The sequence below is a fragment of the Xenopus tropicalis genome, chromosome 5 (assembly GCF_000004195.4).
Source record: "Xenopus tropicalis strain Nigerian chromosome 5, UCB_Xtro_10.0, whole genome shotgun sequence".
NCBI lineage: Eukaryota > Metazoa > Chordata > Amphibia > Anura > Pipidae > Xenopus > Xenopus tropicalis.
Window position 1 is genome coordinate 33,474,247 of NC_030681.2, and position 23,164 is coordinate 33,497,410.

The following is a 23,164-nucleotide window of genomic DNA, read 5'->3' on the forward strand; positions in this document are numbered from 1 at the left end:
CTTGGCTGCAAACCAATAAATGATGCCTCATGATTGGTTGCATTGGGACCACTAGTGCTAAAGCAAAGTTTGCACCTGGATGAATCCAAGCATGACAAAATTGGCACGCCCCGAAGATTGATATGGTCCCCAACTATCTGTATTAGCACAGCATTCAGGAATTGTAGCCTTAAGTCTGTCTTGCTGTAAACTGAGCAGACATATGACAAATGCTTACAGAGCCCAGCATGGAATGGGTACTAATGGGGACAATGTCATATTCAAACTTAATGGAATGATTATATTAATGAGATGGATCTCACTAAGGGGCTGATCTATCAACTAAAGAAAGTAAAGTTTTGCAGCAGTTCATGAATAGCAGCAAGATAAGATGTCCAAAAATAAATATATAAGCCCTCAAATGTAGATTTGGGAATTTTACAGATATCTTGCTTCCAGTAGAGGGCACCATAGTACCAATTCTTCATTCCTATATTCCACATTCTTGAATGCAACAATATTATCACAAGCACTTTGGTCCCTGCATACACATACATGCTAATTAAGTATTATTGACTGCTGAGTTATAACAAAGGTTTACATTACAGATGAACTACTTAAATTTTGCAGAATGCCAAAATCCATGCATTTTTCTTTTCAAATAAAGCAAATGGTATGTAGGGCACATTTTACCAGAGTGCTCTCTTTGTTGTTCATTATTATCCAAAGTAAATATGCTTATGATTCTCATATGGTTCAACCGCCCTGTGCTACATCTTGCTAGCTTTGTCACTTGGCCTGTATTTTACTGTCACAGTTGGTAACATAGAGGCCTAGTGAGAAAGTCAGTAAGATGAAGCACAGCGCAGAGAACTAGTGGAACCAAATAGAGCAAAGTGAAATCTCCTTCTTTCTTCTTTTTACCAAGAAAAGTTACCAACCCTACATCTCATCAATGAACCATCCTTAGTGAACATAATGCCCCAGTCCAATGCCAGGGGCTGCAACTGCTGGGGTCTCCATTAGTAGAAATGGAATTGGTTGTTAAAGGAGAAGGAAAGGCTAAGTCACTTGGGGGTGCCAAAATGTTAGGCACCCCAGGCTGGTGTCCCTGTACGGAGAGAACAGCACCAGCCCGGGGTAGCAGCGAGCGCTTCCTACTTCTTATTCGCTTGCGTGCGCATGCGCAGTAGAGTGAAAAGCCGAACTTAAAAAACAAAGTCGGCTTTTCACTCTACTGCGCATGCGCCGGCCGACGGATTTCGCCGGCAGAAGAAAGAGGAAGGAGGAAGCGCTGCGCTGCATGTACCCCGGGCTGGTGCTGTTTTCTCCTAACAGGGGCACCAGCCCGGGGTACAAGGTAAGCGATTAAAGTCACTTGGGGGTGCTTGACGTTTTGGCACCCCCAAGTGACTTAACCTTTTCTTCCCCTTTAAAGGGAAACTCCATCCAAACACAACTTAAGCTTTTTTTTTTAAAAAAAAAAGAAAAAAAGTAATAAAAAATTTCAAGCAACTTTGCAAATATACATCAATTAAAAATGATGCAGCCTTTTCAAGATTTGTAATATATTTAATATATTTGTAATTATATGGTTTGGAACAGTTACATAAGCCCTGCCCCCTGTTCTCCTGCTGATCTGGCTGACTACTTTGAGACTCAAAAAAAATTCAACAGTAGTTGACTGTCCTCAGCCTGCCTTCAGCCTGCATTCTCCGAATCCCACAATTCCCTACACAATTGATGTCAATAAGCAAAGGAACTTAACAGTGCAATGCATTGTGGGTTATGTAGTTCCTGCATGCTGTCTGTAAGATGTGGAGAAGTTGTTACAATTTGTAACATCAATGTTTTAGTCCCTCCTCCCCTGCCAGGATTTCAAATGTTGCAGAAAGAGAAGAACTGCTTTGCAGCTGGATTTCAGCATATAAAAACACGGTATTTATTCATACTTTTTGAAGATCAGATTACAGCGATAGGTATATTAATTATTTGTTTCTGTGTTGTGTGAGGCTTAGAGTTCCCCTTTAAAGCGCCATATGCAACAGCACTAAGGTGCACAAAATCTTACCCCTTTTGCTCATTCAGAAAGGGTATATCTGCAATCTACATCTTGTGTCGGATTAAAAATGAATTAATGACCCTGCCCCTGAGAAATACAGTACTGACAAAAGCAGGTAACACTGTATTCATAGGGGAAGAGAAAAGGCCATTCTGGGCACAAGGATCTGCAATGAGAGCCACTGATGGTGGAGCAAGAAGAAAAGTGCAAAAACAAGGTGGTTTTCTCCTTTTTTGTGGACTTTGTACCTGCCCTCCATCTGCAAATGAGTCCTTCTGTGTTTAAGGTACAAGTAGCTATTGCTTTCCTATGTGTAGGCAAAATACAACAAACACCATGATGCTCACCAAAGCCACTGCCAGCACCTCCCCTTCTTTATTCCTGATTCCCTTGGCAACAACCTCCAGTCTTTCCAACTCCGCTTCTAATTGGCTAACTTTTTGTTGCAGGACCTCCTTCTCCTTTTTTGATTGCAAGATGATTTTATCATAATCATTTCTGATTCGCCGCTCATTTTTGCATGCTGGGCATTCTGGGAGTTTAGCTGTGTCTGGCGATAGCCTGTCGGTGGTGCACTTTGTCACTGGAACCTCTAACCTTGCTTGTCTGTCTGTTCTGGAGTCTTTTTGGCTGTTATAGGGCAAGGTCGGGGTACTTGCCAGGGAGCTGATGTTGCATCCGTAATCCTTGGTATATTTGAATTTTTCAGGGAATGTTTTCCCATGTTTTGAAATGTTCTCTGATGCATTCTCCACTTGAGGCAAATTGATTTTTTCCCCTCGTACATCTCTAGAAATATCCAGACTGGACGCATAATCCTTGTGCTTTTTATCCAGCGGCTTCAAACTGGAAATGAGACTGAGGTGAATAGGAGGGAAAGATGTCTGCAACTGGAAATGATATATACACATAAATATGGTTAGAGCCGGCTCACAGGGAAATGGTATTTAAGAAGCCTGGGAATAATTAAAAATACATTTTCTTGTTATCACTTTGCTAAATTGATTAACTTCATTAAGTCAAACACAAACAAGCACTCGCTACAGGTCTCATTCCTGTATAAGTAATGTTCCCAGCAATCTGACAGAATGAAGAGAGGCTGTATGGCAGCACCCAGTCAGACCCTAATCATTTCTGACAGTGACTGCCGGCATCACACACTGATCTGCCGCACATTCTGTTCATGTTTGCACAATACAGCTCCAAACTAAGCCCTAAATATGCTCAGCCAGGTGCCTATCTAGTATGTGAAAAACCAGCAGCAATTTAGGTGTTACAGCACAAGTATAAAACATACCAGTGTTCAGGACAGGAATCTGTGGATTCTGGCAAATGCCAGAGGGGCTGCTATAAGATGCCATAGACAGTCACTATTTATTGGGCTGGGGGGGCTGTTTGGACCTCTGTGTATTTCAAATGCTAGGGCCAGTGACGAACTGGAGTGCCAGGGGCCCCCCAGTTGCAAGGTCTTAAGGTGCCCATACACCTTAGGATCCGCTCGCTTGGCGATGTCTCCCGATATCCCCCACCTATGGGCCCTGGGGCCAAATGATCAAATAATAATGACGGGTATAGGCAAAGTCGGTCCAGGGACCACATCGAGCTGATGCGGTCCCCGATCCGACTAGATTTTCTAACCTGCCTGATCGAGATCTGGACGATTTCAGGCCAGATATTGGTCGGGCAGGCCCGTCGCTAGACCCCATACACAAGGGCCGATTAGCTGCCGAATTGGTCTAAGGGACCGGTATCGGCAGCTAGAATCGGCTTGTGTATGGGGACCTTTACTCCAAGGCTAACCTCCCTCTATCACACACTGTGTACACACTTGCAGCCACAATGGGGGAAGGAGCACAGCCGCACAAATTTGCTGGCAGGGGCCATGGGCTCCCCCCCAGACCTACCAGTGCCCAGTGCCCAGACCTACCAGTGCCTAATGTTTAGTTAAAACATGGTGGTTTGCAACTAAAGCATCTGTATAGGAGAAGAAGGTACTACTGGGGGGCCCCTGCCAGCAAATTTGTGCGGCTGTGCTCCTTCCCCCACTGTGTGTAATTTTGTATTCTGTAAGACTGTACAGCGCTGCGTACCCTTGTGGCGCTTTATAAATAAAGTTATACATACATACATACATACATACATACATACTGGAGTCCCACCAATTGTTCCGTGCAAGGAGGCATAAAAACCAAGTTCTAGCCTAGAAGGCATGCACCAGAGCTATCCATATGGGCAGCTGCCCTAGACTTTTGGGGTGGGGGGTGTGCTAGTAGCTACATTTTTAATTTGTTTACCATGTGCTACCATTAGTAACATGTAGCACCTTATACCCAATGATACCTAGGATAACTATGATAACTAATAACAATGTCAGCTGCCGCATCAGCATATCTCAAATCACCTGTTTACTGACATCTGCACAGTGAAGTGAGTAGCTTCTATCTATGGATATGGGTGCCCTGGAAATCTTGCTCCTGGGCCAAAAGAGCAAGAGGAGGAAGTGGCAGCTCCAGTGGGACATTAGTATTACCACACTGGTGATCCAGCCCAGTCATGCCCATTACGCTGAAATACCACCCATGATCCACCCAAGCCCACCCATTTACCTCTTGCAACCAGTCATTTTCACATGTTGTAGCCCCCTCTGTCATGGGGCCCCCAACTGCAGTACAACCCTACCCCCTGCCCCTGCGCCAGAGGATGTTGCAGTCAAACAAAGCCATAAGTCATGACAAAATGTTAGTTCCCACTCATGTATCCATGCACATATAGAGAGAAAGAGTGATGCAAACATTTAACTATACCTGTATAGGACCTGTAATCCGGAAAGCTTGGGATCTGGGGTCTTCCAGATAATGGGTTTTCTGTCATTTGAATCTCTATACATTAAATCTACTAATATACCCAATAGCATTGTTTTTTCCTACAATAAGAATTTCTGTAATTTGGATCTCCATACCTTAAGTCTACTAGAAAATCATTTAAACATTAAATTAACCCAATATGATTGTTTTCTTCCAATAAGGATTTATTAGGGCTGAATCACTAAAGTGCGTTAATTTTTATCGCACGCTTTTTTCCTAGAGTGATGCAGCCTCCAGTTTGCAAGGAAATTGTCATTTTCAGTATAGTAATTTTCCGCAAGTATTGGCATGTATGGCTAACATGGCGTGCGTTTATTCGCATGACTATTTATACGCGGCTACTTTTTATATGTGGCTACTATTTATATGCGGCTACTATTTATACACGGCTACTATTTATATGCAGCGACTATTTATATGTGGTGACTATTTATACGGGGCGACTATTTATACGCGGGGCGTTGATTAGCGCATGTACCGGCAAATGCCGCATTAAAATAGTCGTCGCGACTAGAATAACGCATGCAGTATTGCGTGTAAATTAACGCAAGTATGTTTTTAGTGAATCGTGCGTTAAGTCGCGAAAATTTAGACTCGATAAAAATTTTACCGCATGCTATAAATAGCGCATGTTTTAACGCACTTTGGTGAATCGGCCCTATTATATCTTAACTGGGATCAAGTACAACGTTCTGTTTTCTTATTATAGAGAAAAAAGGCAAGTAGGAAAATGGAGTCTGTGTAAATGGCCATCCTGTAATTCAAAGCTTTCTGAATAATAGGTTTCCAGGTAACAGAACCCATACCAGTACCAATATTTTATTTACTTAAGGGTAAATAAATAACATTTATTATGCTTTCCACAATTTAACATAAAAACAATACAGGAATGCTGATCTTTTTCCATATATTTGTCACCCCAGGTAACTACCTTAACTCTTCTTGTACTTGTGTTTTCTTCCGAGGATCCACTCCCTTTCCTTCCGTGGTTCTTCTGGGAGGGTAAGGCACCCACTCTCTAAATAATAAAATAAGCTTTTTACCAAACAATTCTATCATTATTTGCAAATCCTGTTTGCAATGGCTATTTGATGCTGAGTGCACATTTAGGATTAAACTACACAAGATACTGGTCTGAGAGATTTATCTGCCTCTAAAAATCTCATCATGTAACTGCTCCCCACGGCATGAGGTTATGTGGGATGCTGCAAATTCTTTTCCTCCATGCTGCAAAGTAAAATCAGATAAAGTCACATGGTCATGTTTTCATGCTCCTATATCCAAAAGTAGCGTTGCCACCTGTAGGGTTTAGAACTGGACAGTGCAGTTTTTACTTGGACTGTCTGGTTCAAAGCTGCTTGTCCAGGTTTCATAATTCTAAAATGCACACAAAAGTCTGCTGTGTGGGGCCCTTTAGAATGTTCCAGTCTCCACCACTTATATACTGTCCCTATATATCACCTTGCCCGGTTACATTACCTGTCCTCAAGCGGTAGTGCCCCCAAAGTTATTAGGGGCAGCAAAAAGCCGATTGCGTGATTGCGCTCTGTACACTAGCAATGCCCCCCTGACCCCCTCCGGCGTCGTTAAGGTAAGTGCGGGGGCATCGGAGGAGCCGCCTCAGGCGACTCAAGGGCCACAAACACCCCTGCCTGTCCTAATACCTTTAGCTAGGAAGAAGGAGGCAACCCCCTCCTACAGTCAATGTATTACAATGAGAAACAAAAGATTTTCCAGTTTACCATGTTAAATGAAAAGGCATCACGGAGGCATAAGTAGGGTTGCCACCTGTCCGGTTTTGACCCGGAAGTGTTATACAGGGCAAAACCTCCTGCCCGATTTCCCAAATTAGAAAAAGTGGGCAGGACTCAGTAACATTGACAGATCGCTTTTGACTCTGCATTTTGTGCCTTGCTCAGGAGTTACAGTCTGGTGCAAAGGTGCAGAATTCTTAGTGCCAGGCCTTAACTGCCAATCTGTGGATTCAGACACTATTTAGTGGGCTGTCGGGGGGCTGTTTGGGCCTTTGTGTACTTGAAATGCTAGAGTCTATTTTTAAATCCCAGTCCAGACCTTCATGGTGCCAAGTGGATTTTGAATGGGGTTTCTTTTTTCCTCACTTCATTTAAATACAATATTTTTAATTGCATAATTATGTACAGGGCTGCCATCGGGGGGATAGGGGGTACAATGAAATCTTCTTTTGTAAGAGGTCACATAGTGAAAACTACGTAACTTGCCTAGAAACTTGGGTATCAAGCAAAAGGCAAAGCAGAGAAGCTTTTCAGGGACAAACTCCACTATTATAAAAAATTATAAAACTTAAGGTAAATTCCACTGCCCCCAATGAAATGATTGACTTATTAGCACATTCATTATTCAATTTAACTATTTATATCAACTGTTTATTATAGAGTAACATCTGCTGTTTATATTGGGAACTATTTACAATATTATGTCAGCGTCTTCTACGTGAACTTTGCAGCAGTGGGTTAGTGGGCCCCACAGCAACATCATTATGCAAAAACTTTTAAAGAAACTTACTTATAAACTCCACTGACCCCCAAATTAAAAAAGGCAGATCTTCTCCCAATATGCCTACCTAAGGTGGGCGATATCAGGCTAAAATAATGTTTTGGCTCTAGGGCCCAATGACTGAATCACAACAACAGGCATAGGGCCATGCTGTCCCCGATCTGACAGGAGAATCAAACCTGCCCGATCAACATCTGACCGATTTTCAGCCAGATATGGATTAGGCCTGTCGGGGGGCCCTATACACGGGCAGATAAGCTGCCCAATCGGTCTGAAGGATTCAAATCTGCCCGTGTATGGCCACTTGAATACAATTTCTACATTATATTCAATTAAGTAGTATAACCCAACCTGATCAATGCCGTCTTGCATCAAGTTGCCTTCCACAGCTTAGTTAGTAATAATGCTAACTCCAGGAGCCAAGGTGCCTTGATCTCTCATACTGGGTTATCAGTCCTCCTGTCTCTCTTGGTCCTGTAGAAACAAGAATGCCAATGGGTCAGAATCAACTATGGCTCCAGTATGTGCAAGCATTGGATCATTCTTTAAAATACTTCAAATGAAACCTGATTGGCCAGGATATTTTATCATCAATTAAATGGCCAGTCAGATTGCATCCTAGCTAACCAGGTTTCATTAGAAGTATCTTGAAGAATGGTCCAGCGCTGCCACATTGATATTTCAAAAAAGTATAACTTGTCTGAAACCCCCTAACTTAATACACTGGGATTTTGCAGAGCTAAAGTTAAGCTGGCCATACACGCACCGATAATATCGTACGAAACCTCGTTTCGTACGATATTCGGTGCTTGTATGGCAAGTCAGCGAGTCGACCGATATCGCAGGAAGCTGCTGATCGGGCCAGTTAAAAGATTTTGATCGGGCGCCATAGAAGGCGCCTGACCAAAATCTGCCTTCAGTGCTGAATCGGCAGAAGGAGGTAGAAATCCTATTGTTTCTACCTCCTTATCTGCCTGTTTCAGCCATGAAGGTTAGTGGCGGATCTGATGATCTTTCGTGTGGCCGATGGTCGCACAAAAGATCGTCAGATCGCCACATGTGTGGCCACCTTTAGGACTATAGGGGGGCCCAGGCAATGCAGCCAGCTAGTCTGGGGCGACAGTCTAAGAAGAAAAAAATATTTAATTTAAAAACTTGCAACCCTTCAGTAGGTGTTGGCTGGAGTTATTTAACAACAGTTGCAAGGCTGTACACCAAATGATCCTGTTGGGCTAAAAAAAAGATCTTCAGTTGGTTCAGCCAAACCTGACTGATCCAAACATTTAGACCCAATGGAGTCACACAGGAGCTGTGTTCTAATCATTTTTAGTCAATGCAGCTTTTCACCTAAGTGGTCGCCAGGGCCGGAACTAGGGGTAGGCAGAAGAGGCAGCTGCCTAGGGCGCAACAATTGGGGGGCACCAGGCAGGAGCCTCTCCTGCCTACCCCTAGTCATCTTACTCTGTAATTGCCCCCGCCGCTTGTCATTAGAGGTGGAGGCAAGGATTGGCCGACTGGGTTGCCTAGGGCGCCCGGTCAGCTGGGCCCGCCCCTGGTGGTCGCAAGCAAATATTGATCATAAAGCAGATCATTTTTATCAGAATTTGTCTGCATGGCCCCTTTTAGGTTGTATCAATTAGACCCTATGAATATGCCAAGTTTTAAAGGAACAGCATTATCCAGAAAAGAAGAAACAGTGCTTTATTGAGAACAGTAAACTAAATAACAATGATAAATATGTAGAAATGTTTGCAGTAATCACTTATACAAGTATGGGACCTGTTATTCAGAATGTATGGGACCTGGGGTTTTCAACTAAGGGGTCTTTCCTTAATTTGAATCTCCATACCTTAAAGGAGAAGGAAAGGTAAAAAAGAAAGCTGTATCAGAAAGGTCTATGTAAACACAGCCATAAGCACTCACAGAGAGTCCTCTATTAAAAGAAACAGGATTTCTTATCTCCTTTTATGTTCTTCGGATATCTGACTTCCTCTCTCCAGAGTCTGTGCAGCTCTCTCCTCTCTCCTGCTCCCCGTCCCTCAAGAATTCTAAGAACTCCCTCCCCCTTCCTTTGGAATGTGTAATCTGAGCTAAAGCCAAAGGCTAGAGTTACAGCAGGAAGCTATGAAGACCAAGCTAAAATGGAAGCTGCTATCTTAAAAAACAGAGGGAGCTTCTACGGTTATTTACTCAGGTATGGTAAAGCTTTCTGCAGAATAAATATAGCATTCTAGGTGGCACTAATGTGGCGAATCTATTGGCAGTAAAATTCCAAAACAGGAACAGGAAAAGGAACAGTAACACCAAAAATTAAAGTGTATAAAAATATATTATGTACTATTGCTGTGCACTGGTAAAACTGGTGTGTTTGCTTCAGGAACTCTACTATAGTTTATATAAACAAAGCTGCTGTGTAGCCATGGGGGCAGCCATTCAAACTGAAAGAAGGAGAAAAGGCACAGGTTACATAGCAGTTAACAGATAAGCTGTGTAGATTCCCATTGTATTTTATAGAGCTTACATGTTATCTTCTATGTAACCTGTGCCTTTTCTCCTTTTTCAGTTTGAATGGCTGCCCCCATGGCTACACATCACCATTGTTTAAATAAAATGTAGTAGGGTTTTTGAAGCAAATACTCAACTTTTACCAGTGCAGGGTAACAGTACATTATATATTAATTACTTTAAAAGATTTTCATTTTTTCTGGTGTTACTGTTCCTTTAAGTATACTAAAATCATTTAAGCAATAAATGTTTTTCTTCCAATAAAGATTAATTATATCTTAGTTAGTATCAAGTACCCTACTGTTTCATTAATACAGAGAAAAGGGGAATCATTTTTAAAAATTAGAATTATTTGATTATAATAAAGTCTATGGGAAATGGTCTTTCTGTAATTTGGAACTTTCTGGATAATGGGTTTCCGGATAATGTATCTTGTACCTGTAATATTTATGAGGCAGGGAGTAACAGTACAATTCTGAAATGTTCTTATCAGTCACAGTAGTATGAAAAAGATCTTAGAGCAGAGTTGCCCTCCAGATGACAACAACTCCCAGCATCCCACCTGGATATCTGGAGAGTCCTAGCAGCCCTTCCCTGGGTCAGAGCCCATACTGACTGGTAGCTCAGTGAATTTGTCAAGAAGGGGGTGTTCAGAGCAAATATTTGAAATCTCTGAGCACGGGTTCTGGAATGTATCAGCAAAATACTAAGTTGAAACTAAGGTCAGTGATTTAATTGGAGCTATAAATATTGAGTCTTCATTTATTTGATGACAAAAAGCCACATATGTGAAAGCCGGGGACAAAAGAAAAGAAAACCAGCTCATTAATCACAGATAGGACATGTAAACACTGCTCGCAAGCATTTGCCCCTATCCAGATTGGCTAATCCTATGTAATACATACTCAGGATTTCCCCTTGAGAAAGGACTTAATGCCGGGGAAGTCTCATTTTGGGTTTTCCAATCTGTTACCTACACCTGCTGTTTGTAGCAATCTCTATGGTATATCCTTCTCTGGTTCCTGTATGCTGTTGGATGAAGCCTTTTTTCAATTCATATGAATGCAGTATATTTTTAATTGTAAAACTAAATGATCAGGGGTTCTTTCTTTAACTGTGCATCTGTTGCACTTCATCACTACGTAATAGGCTTCATGCTAAATTTGGGATTTTTGACCTCCCTATATGGTAAATCTAGTTCAGCTGGTGATAGATGAATTTTCCAAAGTACATTATGGACACAAGCTGGCCTTGTGTGACCAGAGTAGGCCTGGTAGAGAGTACTGCCTGACTCTCTGGGTATTTATGGTACATTGGAGGTGCCATAAATACCCAGTTTATACAAAGTTTTAATAGACTGCGTTTTTTAGCGCTCACTGTCAATGTGCCCCAATGAAACTTCCATCACCTCCCACCCCATACTTAAATGCCATTGCAGGCAGTCTTCATCCGATTCTCATGTGTGCTTCACACACTTCTCGCAGACGGCAAAAGGGTGTTATTGGAATGAGATTTGGGGGTTTTATGGGGTCTGCACTGTGAGCACAGAATGAAGACTCCCCCAAATCATGAGTAGCATAGACCAACCTCTTTAAACAACCTGTAGCACAATATATTGCCCATATTTAACATGTAATATCTTTATTATAATCTTTGCTAATAATGACTGGAATAAACAAATCCAGAAGGGTAGCTCTTTATGGAACTGTATCAGCTGCAGCTGCTGCACATTGTGCCAGATATTTATTGTTTCACATTTTAAAAATAAATTTTATAAAAAGAACATTAGCACTACCATGGGAGATACTAGCACACAACCTTATGTGGGAAATATAGACTAGACTCATATATTCATAAGTTATTTGTGAAACTCATCATCAAATGTTTGTGTTAGAGGGACTTTGCCTAAACTTGCATTTCTTCTTGTGGTCTCAAACACAAAATTCAGTTTAAAGATTTCTTAAGGGACAGTATCTACACTTTTTAACTGGGAAATATACCATGAAATGTGTATAGCTTTTCTTGTTTCAATGTATTCCCATGTCTGACATAAGCGAACTTAATTGCATGGTAAAGTCAAGTATTCTGCCATTTATAATGATAATAAACCTGTAGTGCTTTCCTGGAAAGAGCTTCTTTGTGTAGCCCATTATTAGAGTCCATGGTAGATGGGAAATCATGGGCAGGTACAAGGAGAAGCTCAAACTTCTACCGTAACTGAGCAACACATTGACTTGCATGTGAAGCACTTTATATAACTAGGGGCGGCCCACTTCCTGTGTTCTCTTGGGCCTGCTGGAAAGTGTAAATGCTTGTATCCAGTAGTAACACCTCCACAAACAGAAGAGTATGGGCACATAAAAGATTTATTGTATTTTGAACCTCTAGGAGAAGGAGACCTTGTGAACTGCAAACAAAACAGTTCTTTTCCAACCAAAAGCCTCTCTTTAGTGGTTTTGCAAATGGAGCCCAACAATAAATTTGCAAGGACTTTGAGCTCCTGAGAGCTGAGCAGATCGAGACAGAAATGGCTCATTATTCATTTTACAGCAGAACAAAGAAGGGTGAATAAAAGTCCTTTTTATTAACTATTTTACTGTATTATCTGACCGCTTCCTTCTGTTTTTGATAGAAGGTTGTGTCTGACCAAGGTCACCATATGCTTTGATCATAGTATGGCAACAGTGTAACAACCCTTCTTCTAAGTGACCCTAATGGTTCTATGGGTAGGACGTCATCTTCTTGCGTAAGAGGCTATTTTGTCACTTGAAGGTTGAAATGAACTCTGAGCAAAGGACTTAATTTGATGCAGGAAAAACTGAGGAATGTGTATGTATGCAAAGCAAGATAAAAAGCTGTTGTTCTTCCGACATCATGCCTAAAAGATAAATTTCATGTTCGAATCAACTGCTAGTATGCAGATAATGTCTTTTAAATGACACGTTTCTATCTGGGTGCCAGGGTCCACAAGTCTCAGCAACTGAATTAAGATTCATGCAAAGACTACCTTTTTATTATCACTATTTTGTACTACTTATCTTTGTTCAGACCTTCTTGTATTCATCTCCTGGTCTGTTCTCTATACTCATTCTCCATGCTTACAGACTCATTAGGCTTGTGCTGATGATATATGCTCACAGTTTTATCTTTCTGAACAGGGTATTGCATTTTTTTTTAGTTGGGGTTATAACACAATAGGAAGGCTATGGGAAAAATAAGAAGAGTTGAGTCTAGTCAGTGTCTAAGCTAGGGCATTAGCATCTTGGGAATGACTTAAGGATTATGGTACAAACAGGCGGCACTGCTTAGAAACACAGGCACAAGCATTCCTCAGAGTTGTACACCTGATACCGCTTGCATATGCCATAGGTAAAGGGGTATTCATACTTTGCAAAGGGAGCTGGTGATAGGGGTGATAAGGGTGCTCTGCCATTATAGTCAGCAGGCTATAATCCTATAAACGAAGCCAGTACTCTCTGAGATAAAAAGTTGTCATTACCAGCAAAGTCAATTAAGTTTCAGTTATTAATTATAAGGCTAATTTCTAATTTCTTCTTATTGTAGAAGAGTAGGAGAGTGCTGGTCTGGTCCATTTTGCTTTTCATTCATATCATCAGTTTCTCTTTCACTTGGAGTTCCATCTTTGATTAAATCCATCTACTTGCCCACTGTATATATACAGCTAGGCTCAACTAAGGAGGATTGTAGGCATCTCAGCCACCACATCTGTCAGTAATACATGGAGTCTTTAAGCATTTAAAGGAATTGTGACTAAGCTAACATTGTGTTGTCAAAAGTAAATAAACATTTCAAAGTGGTTCAACATTTTGATTGGCTGTTGTTTAAACCCAAGAGGCCTACTAGCCTTCAAAAGCCTCTGTATTGTATATACATCTGTAGTGAGGCTATCAGAATCAACACGTTGCTCACAACAAGTTGCTGGTTGAGGAATAACTGCTATAGACCAACCTTCTACATCTCAGAACAACAACTTCCATTATCCCTCCAGCAGCTCAGCTGAGCTGAAACCACAAAGATTGGGCCCCAATGGTGCTTAGTTATATGTATTCAAACCCAGGCTGTTTGTGTGAGTAATGTTAGAGCAGTAATAAGAATGTATTTTGCTTCCACATATGTTTAGCATTAAATCACCAGAGGCCCCCTCTATACGTCTCCATTTAAATTCTGCATTAGACTTTAGGCAATATCTGCAATTAATCTTGGAGGGAAACCAGATATTCCTTATCTGCTTCCACCTTAAATAACACATTTTTGCCCTTGGTGAGATACTGGGAATTTTAGTCCAACAACAGCCGGAGGGCTGCAGAAGATTGGATATCCCTCATGTATATACTAAAATATATCTAACAATATAAACTTTCCTTTTTGCTTTTATCAGTATTTCTGAAGAATGTGCTGGGGACTCTGGGCATTTGCCTCCTCTACAGGGCTGCTTAAATAAATGGGGAACAGGGGCATTTGCCCAGGGCCCAGAGGACAACAGGACCCATCAATTATTTCATCTCTACAAACTTTTGACACATGGCATTAACTCTCTACAGGAACCCCAGTAGAGTTGGAACCACTTGCCCTATTTCCAGGGATCACACACACATAAAAGCATTGTGGTTGTGGGTCTGGGAATGAAATACTATGGATAAAATAAAATCATAATAATATTAATATGTATTGCTAATATTACTAGATACATTAAAGGGAATGTTGAATGCTTCATTGTGCTGGGTTATTACTTTCCAGACCAGACATGCCCCTATTTATTTGAGTATTAATCAGGCCAAGGGCAACAATGTATTGCATGAAGTGCTATTTGGAACCACCAATGGGAACTTTTGTTTGGGCCCACCTGTACTGTAAAGTGGTCCTGCTTGTCTCCCTCCCCTTATCCCCATCTTGCAGAAGAGATGTTTGAAGTTTATGTCAAATTTCCCAAATTAATTTCCACAAAAATTACAATTCTTGGAAAATATTTTTAAAACTCCATTTTGGGGAGGTAATTGGGAAGTCAGAATCCAGGAAAATAAGCAGCCATATAAGTGGCAAATAAAATATATTGTCATGGTATTGTAAGTATAGATGGACCCACGCTGAGCGCTGTGTAACAAAGATACACAGATCAGTTTCCTGCCATATAAATAGCACTAACAAGATGTGTGCAGGCCAAGGAAATTTTAATGATTCCACTTTGAGAAAATCGCTCATGAAAAATGTGTGAAGATTGGCCAGAAAGGGTTTCTTGCTGTATAAAGTTGTAAGATTGCTATTGTGTGGAAGTACAAAAATATGTTTTTGCTTTAAATTCCACCATTATATTTTTTCCATTTCTTCGTTCTGCAGTTAATTTGCTTTCATGTAAGGACAAAATAATATGATACACAACATGTGCCCAACGTAGCATCCACTGGGGCCCTAAAGGGCCTGCAGCAGCATTGTGTGTGGCCTGTGTATGGCGCAGCTATGTTAACTACATGCTCCCAGTCTGATTACTGGCCCAAAGTGGGTACCAATGTAGAAGTAAGATTGTTGTGGATATACTTTCTAATTACTCTTCTGCTCTCTAGTACATGCTCGTCTTGTACAATTCACAACAAAAATATGTTTTGAATCCTAAAAGTACTTTTATATACTAAACTACACCACCCAACTACACCTATCAGCTATGTGGTTGCTAGGGTCTTGTTTACCTAAGCAACCAGACAGTGGGTTATGAATATGAATAGAAGGGGGACTGAAAAGAAATATAAGTAACAAAAAGTGACAATAATAATTCAATTGTAAGCTCACAGAGCAATAGTTTTGTGGCTGCTGAAAGCTGGAAAGATATAGCAGAAGAAGGCAAATAAAACTATACAAAAATTAAACAATGAAGACCAATTGCAAAGTTGCTAGAAATAGTACATTCTATAACATACTAAAAGTTAATTTCAAGGTGAACCACAAATCTGGTTTGGTTGAACAACTAGGATTCTGAATCCTGGATTCAATGCATCTCTGTTTTTTTTTCTCCTAAAAATGCTGTTATGTCCCAGAATTCCCAAATAATTTCAGGCACTCACAAAGCAGCCTGCATAGCAACTTGTCTTGCCAATGTGGATGCCAATTTGTGTTGACGTTTTGCTTCTGACAATGTGGGTACAAATTGAGTTATTGCTGACTCAGTGATGCTTGTGTTGCTGAAATTTACTCTTACATCTGTTTCTATATAATTCAAAATCCTATAACAAGAAGTTCACTAATTAAGTGTTAGAGTACAGCAAGGGTAGGGGTCTGACTGCATATCAACAACAGACCAGCTTCAGGCTCTGTGTAGCATATTGTATCTGATTAGCACGGGCTGTGCCAGGGAAGTGGTGCCACGTGAACAGTACTTTTCTTGGAGAGCAAAATAAAGGAACAAAACCCCACCTCAATTGATGTTTTATGGGCATGTTAACCTCACATATAACAATGTGGAAAAATGGTGGGGTGAACCAGAAATCAAGATTTTTATTTCTAATTTTTTTCAAGGTTTTCATTGAAGGATATAGTTTCATTTTTTTTTCCATAGAAAAATGTTTTTATGTTATCAGTTTCAGCCGCAGCTGTCAGAGCACACAGTCAGCACATAAGTGTGGTAGATTGTTGATCCGGTTAAACATATTTTAGCTGCCGTCAGGAGGGGAGCAGGAACGAACACTTTGCAGACGCTGGGGCCTATTACACGTTTATCTTTTCATGTCTGTAGAATAAGAAGTAGAATAATAATCAAACCTTTGTCAATGTATTACTGGGCAGCTCCACCTAAAGTTTATACAAAAGGGCCTGAAAAGGGTTCTTAAAGCCTGGGGCTGTATAAATAGACATTTAAGATTGGCCGAGACTGAGATACAATTCTTACTGATGCAAGGGAGCTACTGCCACCTCCGAAGGTGGTACTTGCATCTAGAGAATTGAATGCAGATGTTATTGATGCCAAGTGCCTGAAGCGACAAAATCTGAACACCACAGAATTTCTGCACAACTGCATCCAATTTACGTTGAAGTGCAATTGTGTGCATTTTAATGTATCGCCCGTAATTGCTTCAAGTGCAATGCCACCTTTCGACTGCAGTTACACTGAAATTATGGGGGAAAATTCTGTGGGTAAAACAGGGCAAAATTGCACTTTGCACACAGCACAATGTGCTCATTGTCAACCATAAATGAGTCCTATAATATCTATGTGAATAGCTGATCAGTAGCTGACAGTGCAATATTTGTTGCACTGTGAGTAGTGGGAATAAACCCAGCAAAAACATTCTTGGTATACTGATAGGGATATTGCATAACCTAGTCAAGATCATGAGTATCCATCTCCAGTTTATTACTAAATGCCTGCTTGAATAAATATCTAATTTGATTAAAGATGGTTCTTTCAGCATAACATTATTATCGACATAAAAATCAAAGCATGGAAACAACCCTTCTAGTTATTGAACTTACTGGTGGTTGTTTTGGGGGAACTCATCTGTTACTGAAAGGTAAACTTGGGTTCACTTCGGTTTCACGTTGCTCTACAGACATAATTTTATTCAGGTACTGTACAGCACAAAGCCTATATCCATTGCCTGGTATGGTTACTCTGATGGTACCAATACTATACAGAATACAGCAGCAAAAGCATATGATTTTCTAGCACAATCCAGCCCTTAAGCCAAACGGTTCCTAGAGATCAAAGTAAATAATCAGAAAATATTCCATCAGAGCAGTTTATTATAGGCCTCACTTTGTAAACTACTCCACAGGGAACACTTCCTTCCTCATCTATGGTGACTCTCAATTACTCTTGTAGCTGTGGGAGCAGTTAAGGAGTGGAGAGGCAGCTACAAGCCAGATAATCAGATTGATTCAAATGTCTGCACAGAGGTACAAAACAGATTGGGTGTGGTATCATGAATCCTGCTCCCTAGTGGGATGGGTAACCATCTGTAAGTATTGTGCTTTATCTTTAAGATGAAAAGGAGCCTGGCCTTTGTACAGAATTGTGTGCTAGAACTGCTAAAGAAAACCAATGTATCAGTCAACTGGGTCAGAATTATTAGCTGGTGTGGTATGGGTCAAGAAGGCTTGAAAATATCACTGCAGCTGGAAAAGGCTGTGGTTGAGGTCAGCCCAGGAAGGAGAGTGCAAATGTTTAATGAAACCGTTAGCAAAATCTGTCCAATCTGGGCTAAAGTAACAAAATGTGCTCAGTAGGATGGGGGTTATGCACAAGCTGGTTCTGTGCTGGTGTGCCCAGTTTAGTGTTTCCAATGCTGGGGAGAAAATCATGTTAACAACCAACTCTAATAGAGCAAATGTGAAGTCTAGAGAAGGAAGCTAGGAGAAGAACATACAATGTCTTTGGAAAGACAATTTAGCAGATGCTTTCTGTGGGGGGGGGGGGGGGCTTGTTTCTACTGGGGGATAACTGCAAGGTAAAAAAAACCCAGCATAATTCAGTGCAATGCAATGTTTTATTACCACGCCATAATTGTTCCTGCCAATGTTCTGCAAGCTCTGCTAAATGCAAGTTGTGCTGGAAGTGGACAAGGATGCAAAATTTGCACCAGTTTTTGATTAGTGCACAAGTGCTCCATAGTCCTGCTATTTCCAGTTGCTTGCCTATTCCTGAAGCTCATTCACTTAAAGTATATAAAGAAAAACTATATCCCCACATTAAATACGTATATAGTATATATCATATTGATCTTACCAGACTGGAGTATTTATATATCAGTAAATATTGCCATTTTATATCTTTTACCTTGAGCCACCATTTTGTGATGGGCTGTGTGTCCCCTTTAGAGATCACCTGACAGGAAATAATGCAGCTCTAATGGTAACAGGAAGTAGTGTGGGAGTAAAAGACTAAATTTTGTCCATAAATTGGCTGATGTGAGCTAACATGTATGTGTGACTTTGGTTTGTTTGTGTGCACCGTGAATCATATGATTCTCAAGGGTGGACGTTAGTTCTTAAATGGCATTTTTCTATTTAGGATTACCCAATGGCGCATACTACTAAAAAGTATATTTTTATGAATATGGTTTATTTAGATAAAGTAGGGTTTTACATATAAGCTGTTTCATATTTTTATAGAGACCTACATTGTTTGGGAGTATAGTTTCCTATCTCTTCATGCCAATATGGTATAAATGTAATCAAAATATAAACAACCAAATCCAAGAGTCCTTCAGATGACTTCGATCTTACCAGTAACCTTGTATGACTATTAGGGCAGCGCTCTGTAAGGAAGGGAATGATAGCACATAACTACCAGGAATTCTATGCTAGCAATTAAATCAATATGACTGTTTCAAAATAAAATCTATCTTTTCTAGCACTACTATACTGACTTATACTGACTATACTACTGACTTGTGGATGGTAAATCTTTATAATATAAACACTGTTTTTACATATTCCTTAATACAAATGTCATTGACTTTTGACCTTTGTTTTAAATTCAGTATCACTGATTGTGCTTGTCTTTACAACTTCAGCCATATATTCATTTCCCTCCTCCTATAATCTATTACTGCTCCAGCATGATTGATTTTGCTATGTCATCTAGTTAAATCCTGTGTGAACTGGCTTTCAGATATCATCCTTAACACGTAGTGTAGCATCCAAGATCTAATAATACCCACATTTCTCAGTTCAGTGGTTCTTTATTCTTGACCTATGGTAGGGTTCACCACTCGCTTCCTGTTCAGTTATTTCTTGTTCTTTTTATTGCACACAATATTCTTTATTGTATACAAGTTAACAAGAATTCATGTAAATATAGCCAGAGTTGCTCCACTGTTTGGTCACCAGAAACCATGCAATTGGCACCTTTGACTTGCACAATGACCCCTAAAACACCCCTGCAGCCATTGTAATATTGTAGAGCACCACATCACAATCCTCTCTGCTTCTTCTCTCTGTGCATCAGGTGTACATGACCAGCACAGAGCAAAGCCATACTGCTGACTTATTCATTGTACTGTGCAGTTGCTGGCCCAGGGCCACTGAAGGAAGAAGATCTGTGACCAGGTGCTTATCTAAAAGTATCCTGGACCAGTGCAGTTTTCTGAAAAAAAAACAGCTCTAGCTGGGGTTAGTGCAATGTTATGTATAAGCTATTATAATTAGTGCAATGTTATGCACCCCTCTCATTTTCAACTTTCATCTTTAAATTACTGGGGGGGGTTACCATGTTGTTTGTAACCCACTCCCTCAGTGAACCAAATTGCAAACCTCCTGCTTGCTTCTATAACATGTGTACAAATTGCTGGGGGTGTGCCATTAACACATATTTTCATCTCTCAGCCTTCTCTCAGGTATCCTTTGCACAGCACTATGCACTGTGGATTTTGACAAATCTGCAATAAGATGCCATAGACCAGTGATCCCGAACCAGTGGCTCAAGGGCAACATGTTGCTCACCAACCCCTTGGATGTTGCTCTCAGTGCCCCCAAACCAGGTGGTTATTTTTGAATTCCTGACTTGGGGGCAAGTTTTGGTTGAATAAAAACAAGATTTACTACCAAATAAAGCCCCCTGTAAGCTGATAGTGTGCATAGAGGCTAATATCCAATCACAGCCCTTATATGGCACCTCCATGAACTTTTATGATGCTTGTGTTGCTCTCCAAATCTTTTTGCATTTGACTGTGGCTCACGAGTAAGAAAGGTTGGGGATCCCTGCTATAGACAGTCACTATTTATTGGGCTGGTGCAATGCTATACTACATTTAAGGTGGCAATTAATAAGTGAAACTGATATGATGTCACACTAACATCCTTGGGTGGCTAGCAGTAATCTGCTCACTGGGAAGTATCACAGAGCTTTTAATTTTTATCTTGCACCACAAGAAATTGGGAGTTTTTCTTTCCCCATATACTATTATTGAAGAATACTACCAACATTCCCCAGTCTGTCTCAGAGGCCACTTGTTGTTGTGGGTGAAGGTAACCAGTCTATCAAGGGAATCATGTCAAGTATGTTCAGCTAAATTTACAGACTTTTCCTGGAAAAGCCATACATTCCTGGGTACTATGAGGACAGGATCCAGTGGAAAGCAGGTTTGGTGGTTCATCTGGCAATGGCCATGGCTGACCTGAGCAGGGTTTATTAGGATCAAGGGCATTACCAATTTTTCATTTGACCATGTTGGATGATATGGCTACACTTGAAAGACATAGACGGAGATCATGTACAGTTTCAGCAGGGTTGAGGGGCACCATATAGGGGGAACTTATCTGATCTCCGAGCAGGAGAATGTGCAGCTGAATTTGTTTCAGGCCTTGCTGATTGCAGGGAAGAGGGCCTGAAGCAGTGCAAGATGGCGGCTGCCAATTCCACTGCACTGCTTTCTAGAGACTGGTCTAGTAAATGGTTTCCACAGTAGTGCAGTTTTGATAAATATGCCTTTAAGCGGCCCATTGACCAACTTGTTTTTTTATTTTCATGAATTGTGGTTTTTAGCAAGTGATTTATTAAGCAAAAAAAACAACAACTATGCCATCTAAAAGCTGTCAATCTAAAAGCTGTCAAGGTCATGTAGAAGTCAATGGGAGCTGTCCGAGGTAAATTTTAATAAACTTTATTTAATTTGTGATTTTCAGCTTTTTTTTCGATTTGTAAGCACACAAAAATTCTTACATGAATGAGGTTTTTCATGTTCATTTTTCATTTCTGTTCTGCATTTTAATTCGTTCATGCTTTTTGTATTTGGATCTTTTAACAAATGACTAGACACTTGTGGTTTTAGTAGAAATGCCTTTTTTCTTGGATTCAAAAAACTCTAAAACCACTAAATTCAGAATGTTAATAAATAGACCTCCCCGTGTATAATTGTCTACCACTCACCAGACACTTTCTTAGTGTTCTCTAAGTTTATAGAGGTAATTTACAAACTTCAGGGGGTGTAAGAGTGCTTGCTTACAGAGCACTTTTGCCCTTAAGGTTAATGCTCCCTGTACTTAGTGCTACATAGGGTAGCCACCTTAGTCTCTCCCTAACAAAGCAGAGGGCAGATGGTTGGTGTCAGGGGGCAGGACCATTAAGCAGTGATTGGTGGTTGGCTGATCAACACATCATTCAAAGCGAGTCATGTCACATTTCCTAATTTGGAAACCTGAGCAGACAGTTTTTGAACGGTACAGGCCTTGCGAAAACCCAGGTCCCCGGGTCTGGGACAGGTGGCAACCTACACGTCACATGAAAAATATGGTGCTCATGGTAGAGCGATATCAGGGCGGAGCTGATGCAGTTTGTGCCTCCTGACTCTCAGGTAGGGAGCAGACAAGGGGACACCTACGTGCCTCTCCCACCCACCTAACTTGGATCCTGACTAACTAAAGCAGACAACACTAGATCCAAAGGCTGTGCCACAAGTCTCTGCGCTTCCAAAACAGAGCACAGAGGCCCCTTGGCTATTTGCACACAGAATGCAGCTTTGCACGCAGCATACACCATGGCAAATGAGGCCTTAAGTCCAGAAAGCTACATAGACCAACTTCATTCAACAAGCACTTCATTTTTATTTATATTTTTTAAAAATCAGCATTGTTTGCTATATGCAACAGGCACTAGAGCAGAAAGAGAGAGAACTCCCTGTGGCCCCAGATAGAGTCATGCTGTTCCCTACAATTCTCACAAGAATGCATGTAAATGGCTCCTTGGTTGGAAGTCTTTTCTCTCTTTACAGAGCCTATTAAAGTGAAAGGATATAAACATTCCAGACAAGTCATCAACTAACAATAGCTGTCCATGGTACAAATAGGTTTATGTATGCATGACAAAGATAACAGGATTGCAGCATAGAAAAGATATTCCTTTACACTTTTATTCCTGTTTAGCTACACACCAATAATATTGCTGGTGGCAACAGTAAGTTAAGTATATAGTGAATTAGAGGTGCACACTGTTCTTACCAAAAGCATTACATTTTATTGTTATGATTAGAAACACAAATAAGTAAGAACAGATCAAGCAGATCAAGCAGTTCCTAAGTAAACAACGCAGAAACATTTTATTGTCATTTATATGAGTATCTCTCTGTCTATATCTAGCAATCTATCCATGTGTAAACAAGTGCTGAAGAACAGGGTGGAAGTACTTGTAGCAAAAAAGTTTCCTGGTACTCAATATTAACATTAGTTAAAGGGATTCTTCACCTTTAAATTATCTTTTAGTAAGACACTGCCATTC

The 23,164-nt window shown here is 40.6% G+C and overlaps 1 protein-coding gene across 2 annotated transcripts in view; it reads right to left on the reverse strand.

Annotated features, from left to right (window-relative positions):
- The window catches only part of LOC101733912, a 37,426-nt gene that overhangs the window by 8,846 nt on the left and 5,416 nt on the right, over positions 1-23,164 (reverse strand). For both annotated transcript variants that reach the window (XM_031902373.1, XM_004914703.4), the window contains exons 2-4: positions 7,792-7,914; positions 5,837-5,923; positions 2,389-2,931 (exon numbers count right to left, since the gene is read on the reverse strand). In XM_031902373.1, coding sequence (XP_031758233.1) covers positions 2,389-2,931; positions 5,837-5,923; positions 7,792-7,812 — 651 coding nt within the window. In that variant the 5' untranslated portion in view covers positions 7,813-7,914. The remainder of the gene's footprint in view (positions 1-2,388; positions 2,932-5,836; positions 5,924-7,791; positions 7,915-23,164) is intronic.